The following is a 23,373-nucleotide window of genomic DNA, read 5'->3' as shown; positions in this document are numbered from 1 at the left end:
TCCTAAGCAGAGGGTCTCATAAATACCCTGATAAATACCCTGTTCCCGCAGATGTGCCGTTCCGTTTATTTAATGTCTGGATTCAAATGGCCTTGCAGATCATATTCTCACAATCTTGTGCAACTGGTCCTGAAAACTGGGTCACATGTTGGAGTGGGTCATGATTATCTGGTACTTTTTGCAGTGAACTCTTTAAGGGGTAGTAAGTTCCTGAATTAGAGTCAGAGACACCAGGAGCATCGGATGAGGAATTGGCCCAAGATTCATTGCCGTGGCAACAGCTACTTGACTTAGCCTCTGACTTAATGTCTTGGCAGGTGGGCAAACCAGAGGGAGCAAGGATGACTCAGTGTGTTCCTGCCTGGGCTGAACAGGAGAATGACATGGCTGTCAAGGGAGAGGCAGGAGGCTGGGCTTGGATGGCGAGCATTTCTGGGAAGGTCTTGTCTTCCCCGAAAGCTGAGGATTCCTGAAGTATAGCACTAGGTAGTGCCCAGGAAATGGTGAATCTGTGTCACAGCCCACAGTGTTTTCAAACTGCCCATGTCGACCCATTAGTGGATCATGATGTCACTTTTGTTGCTGCAGTTTCAGCACTTTTTATTACTAAGATGGAAGAGAAGTGAAAAGGAAAACAAATGAGAGGGCCTCACATGTAGTAAGGGTCACTGTTATTTTCCATTAATTTTTTTAATGGAAATCATGAAGAGTGTGTGTGTGGGTGTGTGTGTGTGCGCACACCAAGCTGTGATATAAAATATATTCTTACTCTGAGTCACAGTCAAAAATATTTGAAAAAAACAAGATTGGATTAGAATCTTAGAAAAATATCCCTTGACTAATTTCCTGATTATAGAAACATTAAAGTCTAATGGTCATCTGTATCATTCATCCATTATTCATTATTTTTTATTTTTTTGGAGACAGAGTGGCACTCTGTCACCCAGGCTGGAGTGCAGTGGCATGATCTCGGCTTGCTGCAACCTCCACCTCCCGAGTTTCTCCTGCCTCAGCCTCCCAAGTAGCTGGGATTACAAGCATCCACCACCACAGCTGGCTAATTTTTTGTATTGTTAGTAGAGGCAGGGTTTCACCATGCTATCTAGGCTGGACCTGAACTCCTGACCTCAGGTGATCCACCCACCTCGACTTCCCAAAGTGCTGGGATTACAGGCGTGAGACACCACACCCGGCCCCGTTATTCATTATTCATTATTTATTTATCCAAAAAGTCATCTACTAGAGTTCCCTACCCTTTTGTCTCACCCTCTGTTAGATGTGAAGGTAAAACATTTAGGAGAAAGTGAGTAGCTCCATGTGTCTGGAGCCACCAATCAGGCAGTGAGGATGAGAGCAGGAGTGTAACAGGCCTACCGTATGAAGGTGCCCATCTTCAAAGGAAGCACCTTTGCTGAGACTGTGTGGTTCTGGCAGGGTGAGGAGTGGACTTTAACTACTGGCTTTGGCATTCTGTCTCCCCTCACCTGCTAGTTGGTTTAAATCAGTTAGCACTTGTCTATTGGCACTATTTTATTTCCAGATTATTTTGTCCATGCCAGTATCATCTCTTCAGTTTTAAATGATTTGAATATGTCCTATTCTTTTGCATCTCCAAAATGCCGAGCAGGGTTGGAAACACAGCAGGTATTCAGTAAGTGCTTCCACTGTATTGACAGATACTTGTTCTTTAGGTCTCTGATAAGACATCCCTTCATTCCTAATCTTCTCCTACCATAGAGCATTTAAGAAATGGTTTTGCAGCTACGTGTGTAACAACCTGTCTCCTTCACTTACACTGGGAGTTCACTGAGCATGGGATTATGTGTGTTCTCTCCATCACTATATCCTCAACCCCAAACACAGCACAATGTCTGTCTTGTTCCTTGTATCCTCAGTAGGATACTTGGTAGGTGTATCTGTTAGTTTTCACCACAATAATGGTGAGTAACTAACATCCCCACTATCTCAGTGGCATACCAAATAAGCATATGTCTTTGCAGGCAGCCAGGGCAGCTCTAAGCTGCAGGCCAGTTCTGGATCTGCTGTGTGTCTCTCATGCCAGGCTAGCCAGGGCATATTTTTCTTCTCTTTTCCCACCTTCAGATCTGCAGTTTTGCAGACAGTGCACATTTTTCTTTTTTCTTTTCTTTCTTTCTTTTTTTTTTTTTTCTTGACAGTCTTGCTCTGTTGCCTAGGCTGGAGTGCAGTGGCATGATCTAGGTTCATCACAGCCTCCACCTCCCGGATTCAAGCAATTCTCCTGCCTCAGCCTCCCTAGTAGCTGGGACTACAGACACATGCCACCCACACCCAGCTAATTTTTATAGTTTTAATAGAGATGGGGTTTTACCATGTTGGCCAGGCTGGTCTCGAACTCCTGACCTCAGGTGATCTTCCTTCCTTGCCCTCCCAAATTGCTGGGATTATGGGCGTGAGCCACCATGCCAGGCCCAGGGCATGTTTTTCTTATGACCAAGGCAGAGGCGCAAGAGAGCAAGTTCGATTTTACAAGCAGTCTTCAGGCTTTTGACTCCATCGTGTTTGTTAACATAGCTTTGACCGAAGTAAATCAAGTAGTCAAGCCCAACGTCAAGAGGAAAGGAAATGCACTCGACTTAGGGAGTTTGGGGTGGCAAAGGAAAGAGTGAATATTTCCGAATCATCTACCCAAGTAAGTTCCCAGCTTCTCACTGAATGTTTATGGAATGGAAAGGAAGGGAAGAGAATAATTGGATTGCAGGGATTTCCCGTGGGTATTCACCATACTAGTTACAAAAGCCCATGGGGATTCTTCTACCTCCTGACATACAATTCTACAGAGAAAGCCAGAAGACTTGTCAAACAGGTAACAGCCCGACCATCCAGAGCTAGATTTGTTGAGCAAACAAAGTGAGCCCTCAGAAGCAATTTTAGGCAGAGACTATTCCCCCAGGGCACTGAGGGACCACAACTGCCTTTGTGGGGAGAACAAGGGGAGTGACCACCAGAGTCACAAGAAGTTGCATCTAGGAGTGGATAGCAACCCTTCCAGGCATGCGGAGAGGATTCTGTTTTGTGTCCTTTGGAAATGCATGTGTCCAGATGAATGCCCACATGCTTGCTAAAATCAGTAGTCAGGACTTCTAAGAGACCTTTGCAAATAGCTGGGCATCCATTTCTAAAAGTAGTCCAGAGCACTGTTCCTATACTGGCTTTCTTTGCAGTACCAGCTCTGGTGTGGTTTGAGGTTGTGCGAAATGTTGCACCCCTCCCTCGGTTAACTGAAAAATAACAATATATTTTCCTTTCATTCTCTGTCTCCCTTCTGACTGCAGGGGTGCTGTGCCTACCAGACAGCCTGAATCTTCACAGAGACCCACAGCGGTCAAACAAGCCAGGAGAACTGCCCATGTTCAGCCAGTCGGAGCTGAGGACCATCGAGCAGTCCTTGCTGGCCACGCGCGTAGGCAGCATCGCAGAACTGAGTAAGTAGATGTTGGTTCTCCAGCTCTCATGCCTCAAGACATATTCTGTTTGTGCCCGAAGTGACACAGTGTCCTCATGCCAATCCCTCAGGGCACTACTTTGTAATCAGTGAGGTGACACCTTTTATTGAGTGCCTGCTGTATACACTAAACAATGCCGGTGGCATGGGGAAGGTAAGAGCTCTGAAGCTGGTTCATTTCCTGGTTCCACCATAAATCGGGTCAGGTTCCTAAGCTTTTCTGAACCTCAGTTTCCTTTTCTGTAAAATACAGAAAATACCAATGCCTACCCAGAGTGTAGCTGCAGTGATTCAATGAGCTCACATCCATAAAGGTGTCAACCTAAATAACAAACAGAGAAGGAGATTCTCTAAAAGAAAATCATGTTTATCTGGGAATAGGCCTTGCAATGAGAATGTGCATGCCAGAGTATATTCTCAGAGAAATACAACGTGTGTATTTGGGGGCTAAAGGAAGACAATGGTTTTTAACGGAAGAGTGAGGAGGAGGATTACAAAATTGTTTTTGAGATAATTATCCTTGGCTACAAGGATCAGTAAATAACAAGGGTGGCACCAGTTCGAGATTGGACTGGCAGTTGCTGGTCACGTATCTTCATATAAGTAGAGAGAGAGAGAGAGGGAGAGGGAGAGAGAGAGAGAGAGAGAGAGAGAGAGAGAGAGAGAGAGAGAGAGAGAGAGAGAGTGTAAGGATACCATGGCCTTTGTGCAAGGCTGTGATTTTTGCAGAGGTTTTTTGTGATAGTTCTTGTTATCAGGCATTTGTGCATGAGAATCTTCCCTTCATGGCCTTCCCTGACTCTTCATCAGGGATTTTAACACAAATGATTCCATTTTAATTCTGACAGCTTTCACAAGAGGGTTTGCCAAGGTGCCTGGCACATGGTAAATACTCTATAAATGGCTGGCTACTGTTGATTTCCACAGTGAGATCCACTTAAATCATATATCAGGTCACATCCTTCCTCTGTTCAGAGTCTTCCACTGGCTCTGGTTCATTGGTTCCCCATCTGACCCACAGGAAAAGCCAAAGCCCCAGAATTACTTCCAGCTCCCCCCATCCCCTACCCTCCCTAGACACCCTCCTCCACCTTCCCTCTGTCCCCTACTTGTTCCTTGAACACAGCAGGCATACCACAGGACCTTTGCACTTACTCTTCCCTCTGCCTGAACTGCTCTTCCTCCAGGTATTCCCATGGCTCACTCCCTCACTACCTTCACATTTCACCCAAATATTACCTTCTCAATGAAGCTTTCCATGACCATTGTATTTAAAATCATAATACTCTGAGGACCCTTGTCTTAGTCAACTTGGGTCACTATAATGAAATACCATAAGACAACGTGGCTTAAAACACAGACATTTATTCCTCATGGTTCTGGGGGCTGGGAAGTCCAAGATAGAAGTGCAGGACAATTCAGTTCCTGGTGAGGTCTCTCTTCCTAGCTTGCAGATGGGTACCTTCTCCCTGTGTTCTCACAGGGTGGTGGGTTTGGGGAAGGTATTCCTCTTCTTCTAAATCCTCCAACCCTATCATGAGGTTCCACCCTCATGGACTCACCTAACCCTAATCATTTGCCAAAGGCTGTATCTCCAAATACTATCACATTGAGGGGCAGAGCTTCAACATATGGATTTGGGGTGACGAACTTTCAGAATATGGCAACTCTTCTCCCCTTCATTGCTTTACTTTTATCCCCAGAAGTTACCATCCTAAGATATACTCTATATTTTTGTTTTTTAATAATAGGCTTATTGAGATATAGTTCATATACAATTTACCTTTGTAGAGCATACAGTTCAGCAGTTTTTAGTATATTTACCAGGATGTGCAACCATGACCATAATCAATTTTAGAACATTTGTATTACCGCAACAAGAAGCCCAGTACTCGTCATCAACTACTCCCCTCCCCTCCCACCCACACTCTGTATTTTATTTTTTTAATTATCTCTCTATCCCCCTAGTATATAGAATATAGTAGAAACATTTTATTTGCTCACTGATGTAACCCCAGCACCAGGAATATTGCTTGGCATATAGTAGGCCCTCAGGAAACATGAAGGAAGGAAGAGAAAGAGAGAGGGGTTGGGAAATGGGAAAAGGAGGGAAAGAAGGGAAGGGAAGGGAAAGGGAAAGGGATGGGGAAGGGAAGGGAAGGGAAAGGAAGGAGGGAGGGAGGGAAAAGAGGTACAAAGATGCAAAGAAGGAAGGAATAATCAAGGTTGGGGTGTCCCAAGTTTAAGTAATAATTTACCATGCTTATATACCCCCTAATTCAGGACTGTGCTCTCTGAGTCTGACCAACCACAGGAAAATAATCCTGTATTTACTTATGATCCAATTGATTATCAAAAAATTTAGCTGAGTATTAGTTACTGATGGAATTGAAGCATTGATCACAGAAATGCTAGATTGTGTTAAAGTGGGAGTTGGTATTGAAATTCCAGCAAATCCTAAACTATGAAGGGATTTAAGACCCAAAATGCGACTTCTACTTCTTCCCAGAGGAGTTCCCTGGACACCCAGATAGGCACCCTCCATTAAGCTTACGGCCTGCACCTCTGGAAAGGGAGTCAGTAGCTGATCGAAGCTATAGGGGGTGCTTATGGCCACTAGAGAGCTACTTTCCTGGCATCTGAATTTGGAAATTGAGCTTCCCATTCCCTTCAAACCTCTGAAGTTACAAAACGCCTCCTGTCACAGGGCCTCCTAGCTACGGGTCAGTCCTGTGATTCTTCTGAGACTTTTAGGTGCCACAACACCTTTGGCAATCTAGTGAAACCTGTGGACCCTGTCTCAGAATAATATTTTTAAATGCATAATGTGCAAATGATTACAAAGGAAACTGATTACATTAAAATTCAATCATCATAATATTTTTAATCTCAATTGTGGTATAGTAGTTCTCTGTTTTTTTTTTTTTTGTTTTTTTTTTTAATTAGCATGTGACATAACAAGATCTAGCAGCAGGTCAGATGTCCCTGTGATTTGGGGGTAATATGCGTGAATGCTATTTTGAGATGTCTGCGACAAGTGGAATGGGGTAAGGAAATACCTGCATTTTAATACGTACTCAGGGCATTCAGAGGCAGAAGGTCCAGGCAGGCAGTACTCTTGGAGAAACACTGCTCTAAGAAGAAGTGCCACACATTTGGGACTTCAGTATTTTCCAGGACATGCTCATGACCCTAGAAATGTAGGATCTGGCTACCGAGTTGGGACATAGCTTTGTGGGACAACCCCAGAAGAGGCCCTCATACCATGTGGCCCACATGCACTGTCCCTAGGGTCTCAAAGCTTTGTCCTGGGATGTCTCAAAGTCCTCGCGTGGACTCCAGCACCTGGATTGGGCCCTGTGTAATTCTAGCGCTCTCTTCCAAGAAAGGATTTGCTAAACAAATCTGCTCTTCACCTAACAGGCAGCCTGCAGGAGCTGCTTGCCGCATAAATTGTTTTTAAGGACAATTTGCTCTGTAAATTAAATGCTGTCCTCATTGAATGTTGACTTTTGCATATGAGTTGTTGGCACACAAATGGGTGTTGCTAATTGCGAATGGGTTTTGTACATTAACTAAGTCAGCCCCGTAGAATGTGCACACAAGGAAACACTTTGATAAGTCACATTGGCGGCTGAAAGGAATAAAATTGCCTTTTTTTGTGATCTGACTGTCATTTAGACTGGCTTGTTCTGTGGTCTGAATCAATACAGCCTTGCTCTCTGTGTACATAGAGAGCTGTTCTTCATATTCAAAGGTTGCTCTGCCAATGTGGACGGTAGAAACCACTGTTTTTCCAGCAAAGGTGAGATGGAGAGTTTGTTCTCAGTCATCCCTGCTCTTGTTGAAACAGGGACACGTCTGGCCAGGGTCAAGAGGGGAGCCCTATTTTAATAGCTAATAACAATAATAATGGCAGCAGCTGATGTTTAATGAGCCAGGGAACTATGCTAAGTGTTTACAGGAATTACTTCCAATATGTTATTATTGTCCTCATTCGATGATATGGGAATGGAAGCAAGAGGAGGTTAAACTATTTGTCCAAGATCAACCACACCTGTGAATTGAATGGCTCAAAATTGAATCCAGGCTTCTCAAGGTAAAGCTTTTATACTTAACCACGAAACTACACTATCTCCAGGGAAGTCCAGAAGATATTTCCACTCAGACCTGAGATTCCCCACCTCTGTACCATCAGGGTGTCAGTTGGGTCTGCGTTCCCTGCAAATTACTCTGAAGATTTGCAATTTGCTCTGTAGGGTGCACTGTGGATACTCTCCTGTAAAGTAAACTGGAGGTGCAAACATTCACAAAGCTTACAATACCTCCCCAAATACAGCAGGCGCTGCGTGATGACATTTCAGTCAATGACAGACTACATATATGATGGTGGTCCCATAAGATCATAATACTGGCCAGGTGCAGTGACTCACGCCTGTAATCCCAGCACTTCGGGAGGCTGATGCGAGGGGATTGCTTGAGCCCAGGAGTTTGAGACCATCTTGGGCAACATAGTGAGACTTTGTCTCTACAAAACATAAAACAAAATTAGCCAGGTATGGTGGCATGCACCTGTAGTCCCAGCTACTCGGAAGGCTGAAGTGGGAGGATTCCTTGAGCACTGGAGGTCAAGACTGCAGTGAGTCATAATCACGCCTCTGCACTCCAGCCTGGGAGACAGAGCAAGATCCTGTCTCAAGAAAAAAAAAAAAAAAGAAAGGAAGGAAGGAAGGAAGGGAGGGAGGGAGGGAGAGAGGGAGGGAGGGAGGAAGGAAGGAAGGAAGGAAGAGAAAAAAGATTGCTGCATTTTTTACTGTACCTTTTTTATGTTTAGGTATGTTTAGATACACAAGTACTTCCCATTGTGTTACGATTGCCCACAGTATCAGGACAGACACATACTGTACAGGTTTGTAGCCTGAGAGTGATAGGCTACACGCTACAGCCTTGGTGTGCAGTAGGCTGTACCCCTGGGTTTGTGTAAGTGCAGTCTATGATGTTCATCCAACGATGAAATCGTCTAAGGACATATTTCTCAGAACCCATCCCTGTTGTGAATCAATGCTGGGCTGTATTTAGACAGGGGACCACCTCTGCGGACGGGGACTCCTCCTGGTAACCCTTGCCTGTTTCCTTAGGGCCTCATATTAAAATCTAGAACTGTCTTGATCACCTGAAATGTCCAAAGCACTTATCTTTGTCCAGTCTGTTATGGCTTGAGGTAAAAACACATCCCCTATTTCTGGAGCACCTACTGTGTACCAGCTGCTTTGAACACCTTTAAGGTATTATTCTTCTCCTTTCACAGATAAGCAAACTGAGACTTAGGAAGGATAAATGTCTTGCCCAAGGCCACTCATCTAGTAAGTGGCAGTCATAATTAAAACCATTTTTTCTTTTTCCCTCTGCTGTGCTGTGTGCAAATCAGCTTTGTATTGTGAGCACCTAACACTATCACCCACAGCTCAGGAAATTTCCCTTGAATGTCAAGTGAATAAAGGAATGACCTAAAGTGAACTTGTCTGAGAAACAAAAACAGAAGAAAATGCTGCAAGTGGGACTCTTAATGAAACCCAGTCAGATAATAAATTTTCTATTGAGCTGAATTTTGAACTCAGGGACGTAGAGCTGAACCTATGCAGGTTCTAAAATATTTGACTGGTAAGCTAAATCAAGAGGCCACAAAAATCACCAAACTGACACCAGCTGGCAAGTCTTTGATCCTGAGCCCTGGGAAATTTGCCGGGCAATGCACATCACAGTTGACTTAGAGTCCGGTGGGCGGTCCAGGTCTTCTTCCCTGAACCAGTGAGTGGGGCTGGGGGAAGTAGGTCCACCCAATCCCCACAGGGCTGTGGGGAAGGAGAGGGGAAGCAGGGGCCCTGGCTTCTCTCCCTTTAGGACCAATTTGCTTTTGGTCCCATCCAAGTCCATATTTGTGTCCTCTGAGACCTTGTCTTGGCTCTTCTGCCTGTCACTCAGCCTTGCCCCCAAGCTCCCAGTTACACCCCCAGCTGACAGTCGTTAATTATAGTGTTTGCTTTCTGTTTAAAGAAAAAAAACAAATGAGGACTTCTTCATAAAATGTCTCTTCCTGTTGTCTTTTCACACTAGACTGTGAACTTGCTGTCCCCAGGCAATTAGGCAATCAAAACAGGGCAATTGCTTTCCACTGCCAAAAAAGCTTTTCTGGGTTGTCTCTCCTCAGTGTCACCAGAAGAAAAAGCAACCCCACAAAAAAAGCGCTTTTTGCTTGGACAAAGTTGTCTTTCCCCTTGTTTGAAACGTAAGTGGGCTCTTTTCTGAGAGTCCCCTGCCTCCAGCCCCTGGGGTATACCTGTCATCTTCTCATGTGGCAAAGTGGCCACTGGCCTACTGATATTTCTTGAATATTTCACCCATGCCCCTACGACAAGGCCTTTGCACCTGCTGCTCCTTGTGCCTGAAAGCTCTTCCCCTAACATTCTCAAAGCTCCCTCACTTCATTCAAGCCTCTTCTAAAATGTCACCTCCTCAGAGATGCCCTCCGTGACTGCCCCACCCACCTACCCCTCCCCACATCACTCCGTATTCCCTCTTCTGCCTTAATTTTCTTCTTGCACTTGTTACTACCTGACATGCTATATATTTGTTTCTTTTCTGTCTCCCCCACCAAGACTGTAAATCCCATAAGAGTTGAGACTGTTTTTTTGAGACGGAGTCTCACTGTTGTCTCCCAGGCTGGAGGGCAATGGCGCAATCTCAGCTCACTGCAACCTCCGTCTCCTGGGTTCAAGCAATTCTTGTGCCTCAGCCTCCCGAGTAGCTGGGATTACAGGCATGCACTACCATGCCCGGCTAATTTTTGTATTTTTAGTAGAGACAGGGTTTCACCATGTTGGCCAGGCTGATCTCGAACTCTTGAGCTCAAGCGATCTGCCTGCCTCAGCCTCCCAAAGTTCTGAGATTACAGGTGTGAGCCACTGCATGTGGCTGAGACTTTTTTTTTCTTTTAAATATCACTGCATCCCCAATGCCTAAAACAATGTTCAGCAAACAGTAGGACACAATAATATTTGCTGAATGAGTTAATGAATGGCAAGCTTCCAGCTGAATCCAGAGGTTAGCCTTCTCTTGCTGCATCTCTGTTCCTTCATCTCTCCTTCTCCATAAGAATAAATGTTTCATTACTCTGTACCTAATGACCTGGATTATATGTGGGTTTTTTTCTTTTCTTGTTTTTTTCTTTTTTTCTCAAGGAGAAGGGTTTCAGTCAGATGAGTTAAATAGCAGTTTATGATACCTCGGAGTGACTTGGTTTCCTCGTCTGTGCTGTGTGACTTAGGGCAAGTGACTTGATCACTCTGATTTCTGGTTTTATTGTCTGTGAGAAAAGGGTGACAATACCTCCTCTCTCAGGGTTGTGGGAGGTTTGGGAAATGTACTAGAGTAAGTGGTAGCTGGCCATGGACAGAAGGAAGAGTAGGGAAGGCAGTGAAGGTGCTGTAGCAGCATGGGTTTGGGCAGAAGGAGCCCACCATTGGAATTTGTGACTCTGTCCTAGAATGGTCACACCTGGCATGCAGGAACAATGGTTTCTTGGGGGCTCCACAGATGATCCTGAGTCAGGTAGGTTAGAGTAGCATTTCCCCAAGGGTGGCACTGGAAATGATAGTAGGTGATGCACAAAACACCTTCTAATTTAAATTGCAATATATTTTTATGAGTACTAGGACAATATGTTTTCCATTTATGGCACTGATATGAAATTTTCTCTTAAAATGAATTTATATGTGTGAAATAATTAGCCAATTTAAAGAAAAATATTAAGTAAATAAATTGTATCAGCAGCACACAGATATGAGACACATCATGATGGTGATTCCCAAATGGCTGATATTTGGGAAACATAGTTATTAGTGGACTGATTCTCAGGTAGGCTTCTAAAATCAAACTCCAACTCTCCAAACTCAGTTCAGTTAGTGACTATTGGATTTGTTGTTTTAGGATCATGACACTGACAAGGAAAGCAACAGATAGCACAGTGCCAACTCCATCTCCCATGGCCAGCCCTCCTCAGAGACATCTTTGGGACCTCTGACCTTGGGACTAGGCTGCTGCTGTTGCTACTGCTGCCGCTGATGGTGATGATGGTGGCAGTGATGGTGACAGTGATGGAGATGATGACGGTGGTCATGGTGATGATGATGGTGATAGTGATGATGATGATTATGGTGATAGTGATGATGATGGAGATGATGATGGTAGTGATGGTAATGATGACAGAGATGACTTTGGTGATGATGATGGTGATGTCTGAGATGATGGTGGTGATGATGATGGTGATGGTGATGATGATGATGGAGATGATGATGGTGATAGTGATGTAATGGAGATGGTGGTGATGGTGGTGATGGTGATGATGATGGTGATGATGATGATGGAGATGATGATGGTGATAGTGATGTAATGGAGATGGTGGTGATGGTGATGATGATGGTGATGGTGATGATGATGGTGATGGTGATGATGATGGAGATGATGATGGTGATGATGATGGTGATGGTGATGATGATGGTGATGGTGATGATGATGGAGATGATGATGGTGATGATGATGGTGATGGTGATGATGATGGTGATGGTGATAATGATGATGGAGATGATGATGGTGATGATAATGATGGTGATGATGATGGTGACGATGATGGAGATGACGGTGATGACGATAATAATGGAGATGATGATGGTGATGGTGATGATGTGACAGTGATGGTAATGATGACAGAGATGATAATCATTATGATGTACATGATGGTAATGATGATGGTGGTGGGGATGGTGATGAAGGTGAAGATGAAGATGATGATGGTAGTGATACAAAGAATAATAGTACTGAATACTTCCTAAGTGCTTACAATGTACCAGACTCTGTTCCAAGTGCTTTAAATGCTTTATATGCATTTCTTCATTTAATGCTGTGAGGTAGGTACTATTATTGCCCTAATTTTGCAGATGAAACAAAGGTTAGGTAGTTTATGTATATTATTTGTTTAATCCACAAAACAAATTCATTAGGTCATAATCATTCTCATTTACAGAGACATTAAATAAGTCACCTAAGGTCACTCAGCTATTTAGTAGCAGGTTGGAGGCTCTCAGTCTGAGTATCAAGAGCATGTTCCTAACTAACCACATGCCACACTGCCTCCCCTTCCCGGAACAGGACAATGGATGAGGCATGGTCTCTGCTTTTGAGACTCAGTAGGGAAAGCAGATGTGTGGATAATTAACTGTGAAATGCAACAGAATTAAACACGTAATGTGTTAGACTTTATAAGCAGGATTTACAGGTATATAGAGAAAAGAGGGACTTGATTCTGACTAGGGACATCCTGGGGGGCTTCATGGAAGAAGTAGTATTTGGTCATAGCCTTGAAGGTCTTCAATTGTTAGGAGAATGCAGGAAAGGGCAATTAAACGTGGGAAAACAAGAACAGAAGAAGGGAGCCTGAAAATGCAGGGCAAGCTGAAAGGTGCTCTGAGGAGATGGTGAGACGGTTAGCTTAACCAAGGCAAAAGACACCTGACCATCAGGCTTCCCAGTGCCTTGGGGAAGTGAATGAGTGGAGTAGGGGCTCAAAATGATACTCGTCTTCTCCACTTCCTTTTGAATCTTCTTGTTTTGAGCTTTTTTAATGGCAGTTTTTGAGAGAGACAGAGGGAAAGATAAGTGTCTTCCACCCTCAACCTAGATGGAAGGTGCAAGAAAGTAAATGTCACCTCAGTAAGCTTATTATTCTGGTAAAACAGGTAGCACATGCCATAATTCAAAGTTCAGAAACTACAGAAAAATTGAACAGAATGTCACTGATAATCCCACTAGGAAGAAAAGTCCTTGGTCAACACTTTGGGGTTTTTTCTCCCTGGTGTTTACTTAGTACATAGTTTTTAATAACATAATCCTGATTATACTATATACAATTTTGAATTTTGCTCTTTTCTACTTAACATTTTAATATGAGGATTCTTTTTTTTTTGGTATCACAGTTCTATGTAATCATTTCTAATGGCTCCATAAGTTTACTATTTTATCATGTGGATGTACTAGAGTTTATTTAATCATGCTTTTTATTTTTAAACACTTGTTTGTCAAATTTTGGATTCCATAAGTAAGGTTTGGGTGCAAATTCTTGTGCATGAAGATTTTGCTACATTTTGAATTCAAATATTGGGACAGATTCCCAGAAATGGAATTACTGAGTCAGGAGTTATGAATAGTTGTTAGTACCTTTGCTACATAATGCTAAATTGCTTCAAGATGGACCAAGAGCTGGCCAAGGCTTCATTGGGCTGCCTTTGAAAGAGGGACTCCAATTATTTGGAGTGAAGAGCACAGACCTTAGAGTCAGACAGACCTGGGTTGAAATCTTGTCTGCCTCTTATTAACCCTGTAACCTTGGGCCTGTTTTCTTGTCTGCAAAACATTGTTCCTTAACTTTGGCACTGTTGTCATTTTGAACTAAATTATTTGTTGTGAGAACTGTCCTGTGCATTGTAACATGTTTAGCAGTATCTCTAACCTCTAGATGCCAGTAGCAAACACCTGGATGTGACAATCAAAATGTCTCCAGACACTGCCAAATGTTCCCTGGGAGGCAAAAGCAACCCAGTTGAGGATTACTACTGTGAAATTGAAATGATATTAATACATACCTTATAGAGCACTGTTAGGATTAAAAACAATGTATATTAAATACTTTTCACAGCACATGATACAGCTTTTACTATTGTTACTAGTAATAGTGCTAATAATAGTTTCTCACTGCTGAATGCTACAGAAAGGACTCTGGAGAGGACAGGCTGGATTAGCTCAAAGGCCAGTCCCAACACTAGGAGCCTCTGGTTCTTTGATTCCTTGGCCAATCATCCAGCGATGTCTCCGTTCCTCTCAATCCAGAGGTCAGAGAGTGGCCTGCTATTTAGAACACCTGCAATGCTAGTTACAGGAAAACCCCTCAGCCCTCACAGGACCCAAGCCTAGCACAGGGAGATGCCTAGAGTCCAGGAAACTGCATTATTCTGGAGAGGGGATTCACTCTTGGATAGTCCCTCCCTTCTCCCCACTCCTGCAAAACCAAGCTGCTGCAGCATAGCACCAATTTGAGAGCAGTCATTACTAGACTACATCCTGCCCTGGAACCCAGTAACCCCTGCATCTCCACACCCTTGGGACTCAGCTAACATCTCCCACGTCCACTCAGAAGTCTGCAGCATTGCAACACCAGCTGGACCCAGCAGTGCAGCCACATCCTCAGCACCTAAGCCCAGTCAGTGCCCTATGCCATGGGGAACAGGTAGTCTTGCACATCAGGGAGGCTGCCTCCAGGACATAGGAAGCCAAAGCACACACTCCCCAGTACTTGAGAGCTTCCTGCCCCAGGGCTACCACCAATAGCAAATTTGCCCCCTTCAGTGGTCCCACACATCACTCAGGGACCTAAAGACAAGACCACCAGCATCAGTACCCAAACACAGCACCCAAGAGGCTGAGGATCAGCTCACCCAGGGTCTACCATCACCAGTACCCATGTGTGCCATTCAAGGGCCCCAGGACAGGCCCAACCAGGGCCCACTGCCATTGCTGTCCAGTGAAACTGCCTCTTCAGTGGTGGGACCACCATGCACCTTTGTGCGCCATCCAGGAGCCAAGGACTGGCCCATCCAGCATCCTTGTCCCCAGCAAAACCATACCACATCCATCACAAACAACTACAGTCTAAGTTAGTGAGGAACATGCAGACACTGCTGACGTTGACTACAGCGGAAGAAATCATACAAAGGCTACACTGCTGGACCCACCCAGAATCAAGCCAAAGAATCCTACCCAACTAACACTATAGATACATCTACAGCAAAAAGTCTTTCCTTGCAAAAGCTACTCCATAAAATTATAAAAAGCAACTGCATAGGAAGCCTATTTAATAAAATAATAGCTGAAAACTTCAAAAGTCCTGTGAGTGATATAGGTGACATTCAGATAAGGTAGCTCAAAGATCTCCAATAGATTAAACCCAAAAAGATCCCCTCTGGGGAACATTATAGTCAAACTGGCAAATGTCAAAGACGCAGAAAAAATTTGAAAGAGCAAGATAAAAGCATCCAGCTACATATAAGGGAATTCCCGTCAAACTAGCAACAGATTTCTCAGCAGAAGCCTTACAGGACAGGAAAGAATGGGATGATATATTCAAAGTGCTGAAAGGAAAAAAAAATCCTGCCAGCCAAGAAGACTATATCCAGCAATGCTATATTTTAGAAATGAAGGAGAAATAGCCTTCCCAGGACAACAACAAACTGAGGGAATTTACCACCTCTATGCCTGCCCTACAAGAAATGCTGAAGGGAGCCCTACATCTGAAAGTACAAGGATAATATCTACCCTCATAAAAATACATGAATGTATAAAACTCACTGATAAAGCAAATACACAAATGAGAAACAAAAGGATCAAATATTACTACTACAGAAAACCACCAAACTGCAAAGCTAAGCAATAAGCGAGGAAGAAATATATACAATATAATATACAATATAAAAAACAATCAGAAAACAATTAACAAAATGACAGGAGTAAGTTTTCACCTATCATTAACAACCTTGAATGTAAATAGTTTAAATCTCCAATTAAAAGGTATAGACTGGCTGAAAGAATAAAAAAAGCAAGACCCAGCTATGTGCTGCCCGCAGGAAACTCACTTCACCTGTAGAGACACACACAGACTGAAAGTGAAGGGATGGAAAAAGATGTTCTACACAAACAGAAACCAAAAGCTTACAACAGTAGCTGTATTTATTTCAGATAAAAATAGACTTTAAGTCAAAAAAAAAAAACAACACATAAAAAGAGACAAAGAAGGTCATTGTACAATGATAAAGGAATCCTTTCAGCAAGAGAATATAACAGTTTTAAATATATATGTACCCAACACCAGAGCACCCAGATATATAAAACAAACATTATTAGCTAAAGGGAGAGATTTACTGCAATACAATAATAGTAGAGGACTTCAACACCCCACTTTCAGTAATGGACAGATCATCCAGACAGAAAAATCAACAAAGAAACATCAGAGTTAAACTGCACTTTAAGCCAAATGGATTTAACAGACATTATACAACTTTTTACCCAACAGCCATAGAATACACATTTTTTGCAACAACACATGGAATATTCTCCAGTTTAGACCATATGTTAGGTCACAAAACAAGTCTTGACAAATTTTTAAAAACTGAAATCATATCAAGTATCTTTTCAGACCACAAAGGAATAACACTAGAATAACAAAGAAATAACGAGGAACTTTGGAAATACGTGGACATTAAACAACATGCTTCTAAATGACCAATGGGTCAATGAAGAAATTTGAAAAGAATTAAAGAGCCACCCGCAGTGACATGCATCTGTAGCTCCAGCTACTCAGGAGGCTGAGGCAGGAGGATCACCAGAGCCAAGGGGTTTGAGGCTATAGTGTTCTACGGTCACAACTGTGAATAGCCACTTCATTCCAGGCTGGGCAACATAGCAATACCCTGTCTCTCAAAAAAAAAAAAAAAATTAAGAAATTCCTTGACACAAATAAAAAGGGAAGCACAACATACCAAGATCTATAGTGTACACAAAAATCAGTGCCAAGAGAAAAGTTTATAGCAATAAACACCTACATCAAAATGAGTAGAAAGATTTTTAATAAACTGCCTAACAATGCACTTTAAGAAACTAGAAAAGCAAGAAGAAAGCAAACCCAAAATTAGTGGAAGGAAAAAAAAAAAATAATAAAGATCAGAGCAGAAATAAATGAAATAGAGACTAAAAAACAATACAAAAGATCAACAAAATTGACAGTTTTTTGAAAGGATAAACAAAATTGACAAACCTTTAGCTAGACTAAGAAATAAACAGAGAAGTCCCAAATAAATAAAATTAGGGACAAAAAGGAGGCGTTACAACTGATATGACAGAAATACAAAGGATCATTAGAGACAATTATGAACGACTATACACCAACAGATTGGAAAGCTTAGAGGAAATGGATAAATTCCTGGACACCTACCACCTACCAAGATTGGACCATGAATAAATAGAAAACCTAAACATAACAATAACAAGTAATGAGACTGACTCAGTAATAAACATTCTCCTAACAAAGAAAAGCTCAGGACTGAATGGCTTTACTGCTGAATTCTACCAAACTTTTAAAGAAGAATTGACACCAATTTTTCTCAAACTATTCCAAAAAAACTTGAAGAGAAGTGAATTCTTCCTAACTCATTCTACAATGCCAATATTATCCTAATACTAAAACCAGACAAAATCACAACAAAAAAGAAAATTATAGATCAATATCTTCAGTGAACATAAATGTAAAAATCCCAACAAAATACTAGCAAAGCCAATTCAGCAGCACATTGGCAAAATAATACATCATAATCTAGTTGGATGAATCCTAGAAATACAAGGATAGTTCAGCATATGCAAATCAATAAACACACACATCACATCAGCAGAATAAAGAACAAAAGCCATGTGAGTATCTCAATAGAGGCAGAAAATGCATGTGACAAAATTCAACATCCCTAAACTGTCAACAAATTAGGCATAGAAGGAACAAGCCTCAACACAGTGAAGGCCATATATGACACACCCACAAATAACATTATATTTAATGGGGAAAAATCTGAAAGCCTTTGCCCTAAGAAATGGTACAAGGATGCCCACTTTCTCGAAAAAGAGAAAATCACTCTTTTTCGAATTGTACTGGAAGCCCTAACAAGCAATTAGGCAAGAGAAAGAAATGGCATCCACATCAAAAAACAGGAAGTAAAATGGCCCCTCTTTGCAAATGGCATGATCTTATATTTAGAAAAATCTAAAGACTCCACCAAAAAACGGTTAGAACTGAGTAACAAATTCAGTAAAGTTGCAGGATACAAAATCAACATACAAAAATCAGTAGTATTTCTATATGCCGATAACAAACTAGTTGAAAAACAAACCAGAAAGCAATCCCATTTACAATAGCTACAAAAAAAAAAAAAAAAAAAAAAAAAAAACCTAGGGATAAATTTAAGCAAGGAGGTAAAAGATCTCTACCATAGAAAACTACAAAACACTGATGAAAGAATTGAACACGGAAAATGGAAAGACATTCCATGCTTATGGTTTGGAATAATTAACATTGGAAAATTACCACCCTACCCAAAGAAATCCACAGTCAGTGCAATCCTTATCAAAACACCAATGACATTCTTCAAAGAAATAGAGAAAAGACACCTTAAGGTTTATATGGAAACACAAAAAACCCTAAACAGCCAAAACAATCCTAAGCAAAAAGAGGAGGCATCATACTACTTGACTTTAAAGTGTACTAAGCAATAGTAACCAAAACAGCATGGTATTGGTATGAAAACAGACACGTAGACCAATGGAACAGAATAGAGAACCCAGAAATAAATCCATATTTCCAGCCAACTGATTTTCAACAAAGGGACCAAGAATGTATATTAGGGAAAGGACACTCTTTTCAATAAATGGTGCTGGGGAAACTGGATATCCATATCCAGAAAAATGAAACCAGATCCCTATCTCTCACCATATACGAAAATCAGCTCAAAATGGATAAAGACTTAAATGCAAGGCCTGAAATGTAAAACTCCTAGAAGAAAACATAGGGGAAATGCTTCAGGACATTGGTCTAGGCAAACATTTGAGAGGTAAGACTTCAAAAGTACAGGCAACAGAACCAAAAATAGATAAATGAGCCTATATCAAATGAAAAAGCTTCTGTGCATCAAAGGAAACAATTAACAAATTGAAGAGACAGTCTTTGGAGTGGAAGAAAATAGTTGCAAACTATTCACCTGACAAAGGACTAATGTCCAGAATAGACAAGGAACCGAACCGCAAATCTATATATATATATACATGATTTTAAAATGTGCAAAAGATCTAAATAGACATTTCTCAAAAGAAGACATACAAACAGCCAACAAGTATATTTTTAAATGCTTAACATCAATAATCATCAAGGAAATGCAAATCAAAACCACACTGAGATATCTCACCCCAGTTAGAATGGCTGTTATCAAAAAGAAAAAATAACAAATACTGGCAAGGATGTAGAGCAAAGGGAATCCTCACACACTATTAGTGGGAATGTAAATTAGTACAGCCATTATGGAGAACAGTGTGGAGGAGCCTCAAAAAACTAAAAATAGAACTGCCATATGATCCAACAATTCTACTTCTGGGCATTTATCCAAAGGAACAAAAATTAGAATATCCAAGATATGTCTGCACCCTCATGTTTATTGTAACACTATTTATAAAACCAAGATATGGATCAACCTACGATGAGTTCATCAACAGATGAATGGAAAAGGAAAATGTGTATATATACACAATGGAATACCACTCAACCATTAAAAATGAAATCCTGTCCTTCATGGCGACGTGGATGAAACTGGAGAACGATATATTAAATAAAATAAGTCAGGCACAGAAAGATAAATACCATATGATCTTCTTTGTAGATGGAATCATAAAAAAAATTGAGCCCGTAGAAGTAGAGACTAACATTATAGTTATTAGAAGGCAGGAAGAGTAGCTGGGATAAGAGGATAGGAAGAGGTTGGTTATGGATACAAAATTACAGCTAGATCAAGAACCAAGTTCTAATGTCCTCTGCCACTGTAGGGTGAATATAGTTAACAATAATGTATTGTATATGTTCAGAAAACTAGAAGAGAGGATTTTGAATGTTCCAAGCACAAAGACATGATAAATGTTTGAGGTGATGGATATGGTAATTACCCTGATTTGATCATCATACATTATGTACATGTATCAAAATATCACTGTGTACTCCATAAATATGTGCAATTCTTATGTGTCAACTGAAAAGGAAGAAAAAGAAATAGAATCGCTCCTCACATCTTCCTGATGGCAGCCTTCCCCCTTGGCTTTCCCTTTGCCCTCCCTTGCTCACTCCAGGCTGTCTGCAGCACAGCCTTCCTCCCAGAGGACAGTGAGTGTCAACATGGCTCAGTTACCGGGCAGCCCACCCGCTTCAAACTGCTTCTCTCTGGGGGCAGTGGAGGCCAGGTCTACCTCAGATCTGGCCAACCTCAGAGCTTCTCAGACTCTGCCCTCTAAATGCAGATTCACAGGAATTCCAGCCTCTGCGCCCTGCAGTTTTTCAGAGTCCCCAGGTGGCATCTGATGTGTAACCACCACTTCTTCCTGCCAGGCTGTGGCCCAGCTTGGGGCTGCCCACAGCCTGCAGCCTTGGCCTCCTGTGAACCTGCATGAGCCTATGGTTGGGGCTGCCTTGGACGACCCTGACCTCCCAGCCAAGGGCAGGACTGGGAAGTCTCCAGGCCTCTCCAAGGCTACTGGCATCAACCCTGCCTTCATGGTCTATGCGGCTCTTCCCTACTCTATGCCCACCAAGAATGCCACCACCAACAGACACCAGTGGAAGGGATGCTGAGCTGTTCTGCCAAAACCCTGGGGATGCAGAAGCAGCTTGGCATCTCCGGAGGCCTCACTGTGTCAGCGCTGCTCCCAGGGCATGAAGACCTCTGCTTCACGGGGCAGTGTGGTGTGGGGGAGAGCCAGATGGCAGCAGCTTCCAGGCCAGTTCTTGGACTCAGTGGCAGTGTTACTTTCAGTCTTATTAGTTCTCTGTGCCTCACTCTCTCATTTGTGAGATGAATAAATACTAGCAGGACCTGCCAACTGGGTCATGTGGCACTTAAATCGGTGTAACAGGTTAAAGTGCTGAGAATTATCCCTGCACACAGGAAGCACTAGCTGCTGGTTTGCTGTCATCCACCCTAGCCTCCTCAGGTGACCTCAGAGCTCAGCTGCCTGAGCTCCTCCTCCTTTTCACAGCTTTCAGGAGCAGCTCTTTCAGCTCTGCCAGGGGCTAGGCAGGAAGTCTGATCAGAGAAGCCAGGTTTCTGTTGATTTCGGCACCAGCTTCCTTCCGGGCCTCCTGGTTGTTGAGTTGCTTCTTCCCACCCTCCAAGGCTCTTCCTGCTCGGTGATTTCTTACAGCCTCTTTGGTCACTTATGCAGGTTGACCCATCTGCCACCCACTGTCCTCCAGACAGACACCAACGGGGACAGACTCTGAGAACCCCAAGCTGGAAGCTCTGTTTCCATCAGCAGAGGCCGGACCAATCTCCTGAGCCCCACCCCACCAAGTGGGCCCCACTCTGGAGTGTGCGATGGCACCAACTTTGGGAGATGTTTGGGATTTGAGCCCTCAGACTCTTCATCAGAATTTTTAAGGGCCCCACCCAAAGTGGGTTCTAGATTTGTGGCTTTTTGGAGGCACTGTGTTGTAGTGACAACACAAGCCAACATTGTATGTCCAACTCCAGGTTGGAGTCACAGTCTGCCACTTGCTGAGTGACGCCTGGGCTAGTTGCCTCCTCCCTCAATTTTCCCATCTCTGAAATTGATATAATATACCCACCTCATGTGGCTCTTACATAAATCAAAGCAGACAACGTGTCCTAAAGTCCAGAGACATGGTAGGTGCTCTGCATATTGGGGCTTTACCTCTGCTGTCTCCGTTTCCTCTACTCTAAGTTCACTGTCCTCATCGAAAATTAAAAACATTGTCACAGTGCCTGATCCACCCCAGCCTCTATCTTTGAGTTTTCTTCTAGATCCCTTCCCAACTTTCACTGATTGGAGCTCTTATCTGACCAGTGGTTGGAGCTTCCCTTACTAGGCTAGAGTGATGTGAATGCCTGGAGGCAGGCACCCAGCTTACCTTTCCTTTTTTTCTTCTCCCAGGAGTGCAATCTCTAAAAGATGAGAATGGAGAGAAAAAGGAGAGCAGTAGCAGCTAGGGATCTCAGTGCCCAAAGGGACTCCAGGGGTGAGCAGCTTTGCAGTGTAGAGTCCTAAAAAGTCAACCGCAGCATGAAGCAGCATATCAGGTGCTCAGGATTCAGGTTGCTGGCAGGACTATCCCTCTCTGTCCCATGTACCCAGCATCCTGGTCTCACCACTCAGAAAGGAGGAAGAGCAGGTAGGCCATGAGTCCAGGAGAACTGCTTATTCAATGCCAAGTGTGCCAGGCATTTGCACATTTTGCACTTAACCCTCATAACCACCTGAGAGGTGAAGATTATTCCTCACCTGAGAGGTCAAGTGACTCACCTGTGTTTACACAGGCTGGAGCTGAGATTTGAACTCTTTCCTTTGACCCCTACCTAACTTTCGGCAGTAGTTCTCCACGTTTTCCATCTGCAGCTGCCCTTGTGTCTTCCCTGTGATCTGCCTCTAAAAAGAATGTCCTTCCTTGGTGCTTTTAAAATTTTTCTTGGATGAATTTTCCAGCTGTGGGAAATGGAGAGTGGAGAGGCAGGCTCAGGGCTGGGTATGTGAAGATGCAGACAGATGTAAGGATGTAACCCCCTGCGTTAGTCTATTCGTGCTGCTCTACAAAACTCCTGAGACTGGAGGATTTATAAGAAACAGAAATGTGTTTTCTCATAGTTCTGGAGGCTGGGAAGTTCAAGATCAATACACCAGCCAGGTCAAGGTCAAGTGGTCTGGCTCTCTTTGCCTCCAAGATGGTGGCTTGTTGCCATGTCCTCATATGGCAGGAGGTGGAAGGGCAAGAGAAGAGTGTTCCAGCTCCAGAGAGAGAGAGAGAGAGAGAGAGAGAATTTACCTTTCCTGTGCCTTTTTGTTCTCTCCAGGTCTTGGCCACTTGGATGGTGCCTGCCCACATTGGGTGAGGACAGGTCTTCCTCACTCAGTCCACTGATTCAAATGCCAGTTTCTTCTGAAAACCTCTCACAGACACACCCGAATAATGCATTACC

General features: G+C 42.9%; 1 protein-coding gene across 1 annotated transcript in view; it reads left to right on the top strand.

Annotated features, from left to right (window-relative positions):
• Positions 1-23,373, top strand: part of BTBD11 (BTB domain containing 11) — a 366,318-nt gene that overhangs the window by 196,982 nt on the left and 145,963 nt on the right. Inside the window, exon 2 of the mRNA XM_030939355.1 lies at positions 3,315-3,464. Coding sequence (XP_030795215.1) covers positions 3,315-3,464 — 150 coding nt within the window. The remainder of the gene's footprint in view (positions 1-3,314; positions 3,465-23,373) is intronic.

This window comes from Rhinopithecus roxellana, chromosome 10 (genome assembly GCF_007565055.1).
Source record: "Rhinopithecus roxellana isolate Shanxi Qingling chromosome 10, ASM756505v1, whole genome shotgun sequence".
Lineage (NCBI taxonomy): Eukaryota > Metazoa > Chordata > Mammalia > Primates > Cercopithecidae > Rhinopithecus > Rhinopithecus roxellana.
This window is presented reverse-complemented; position numbering and strand designations above follow the sequence as displayed.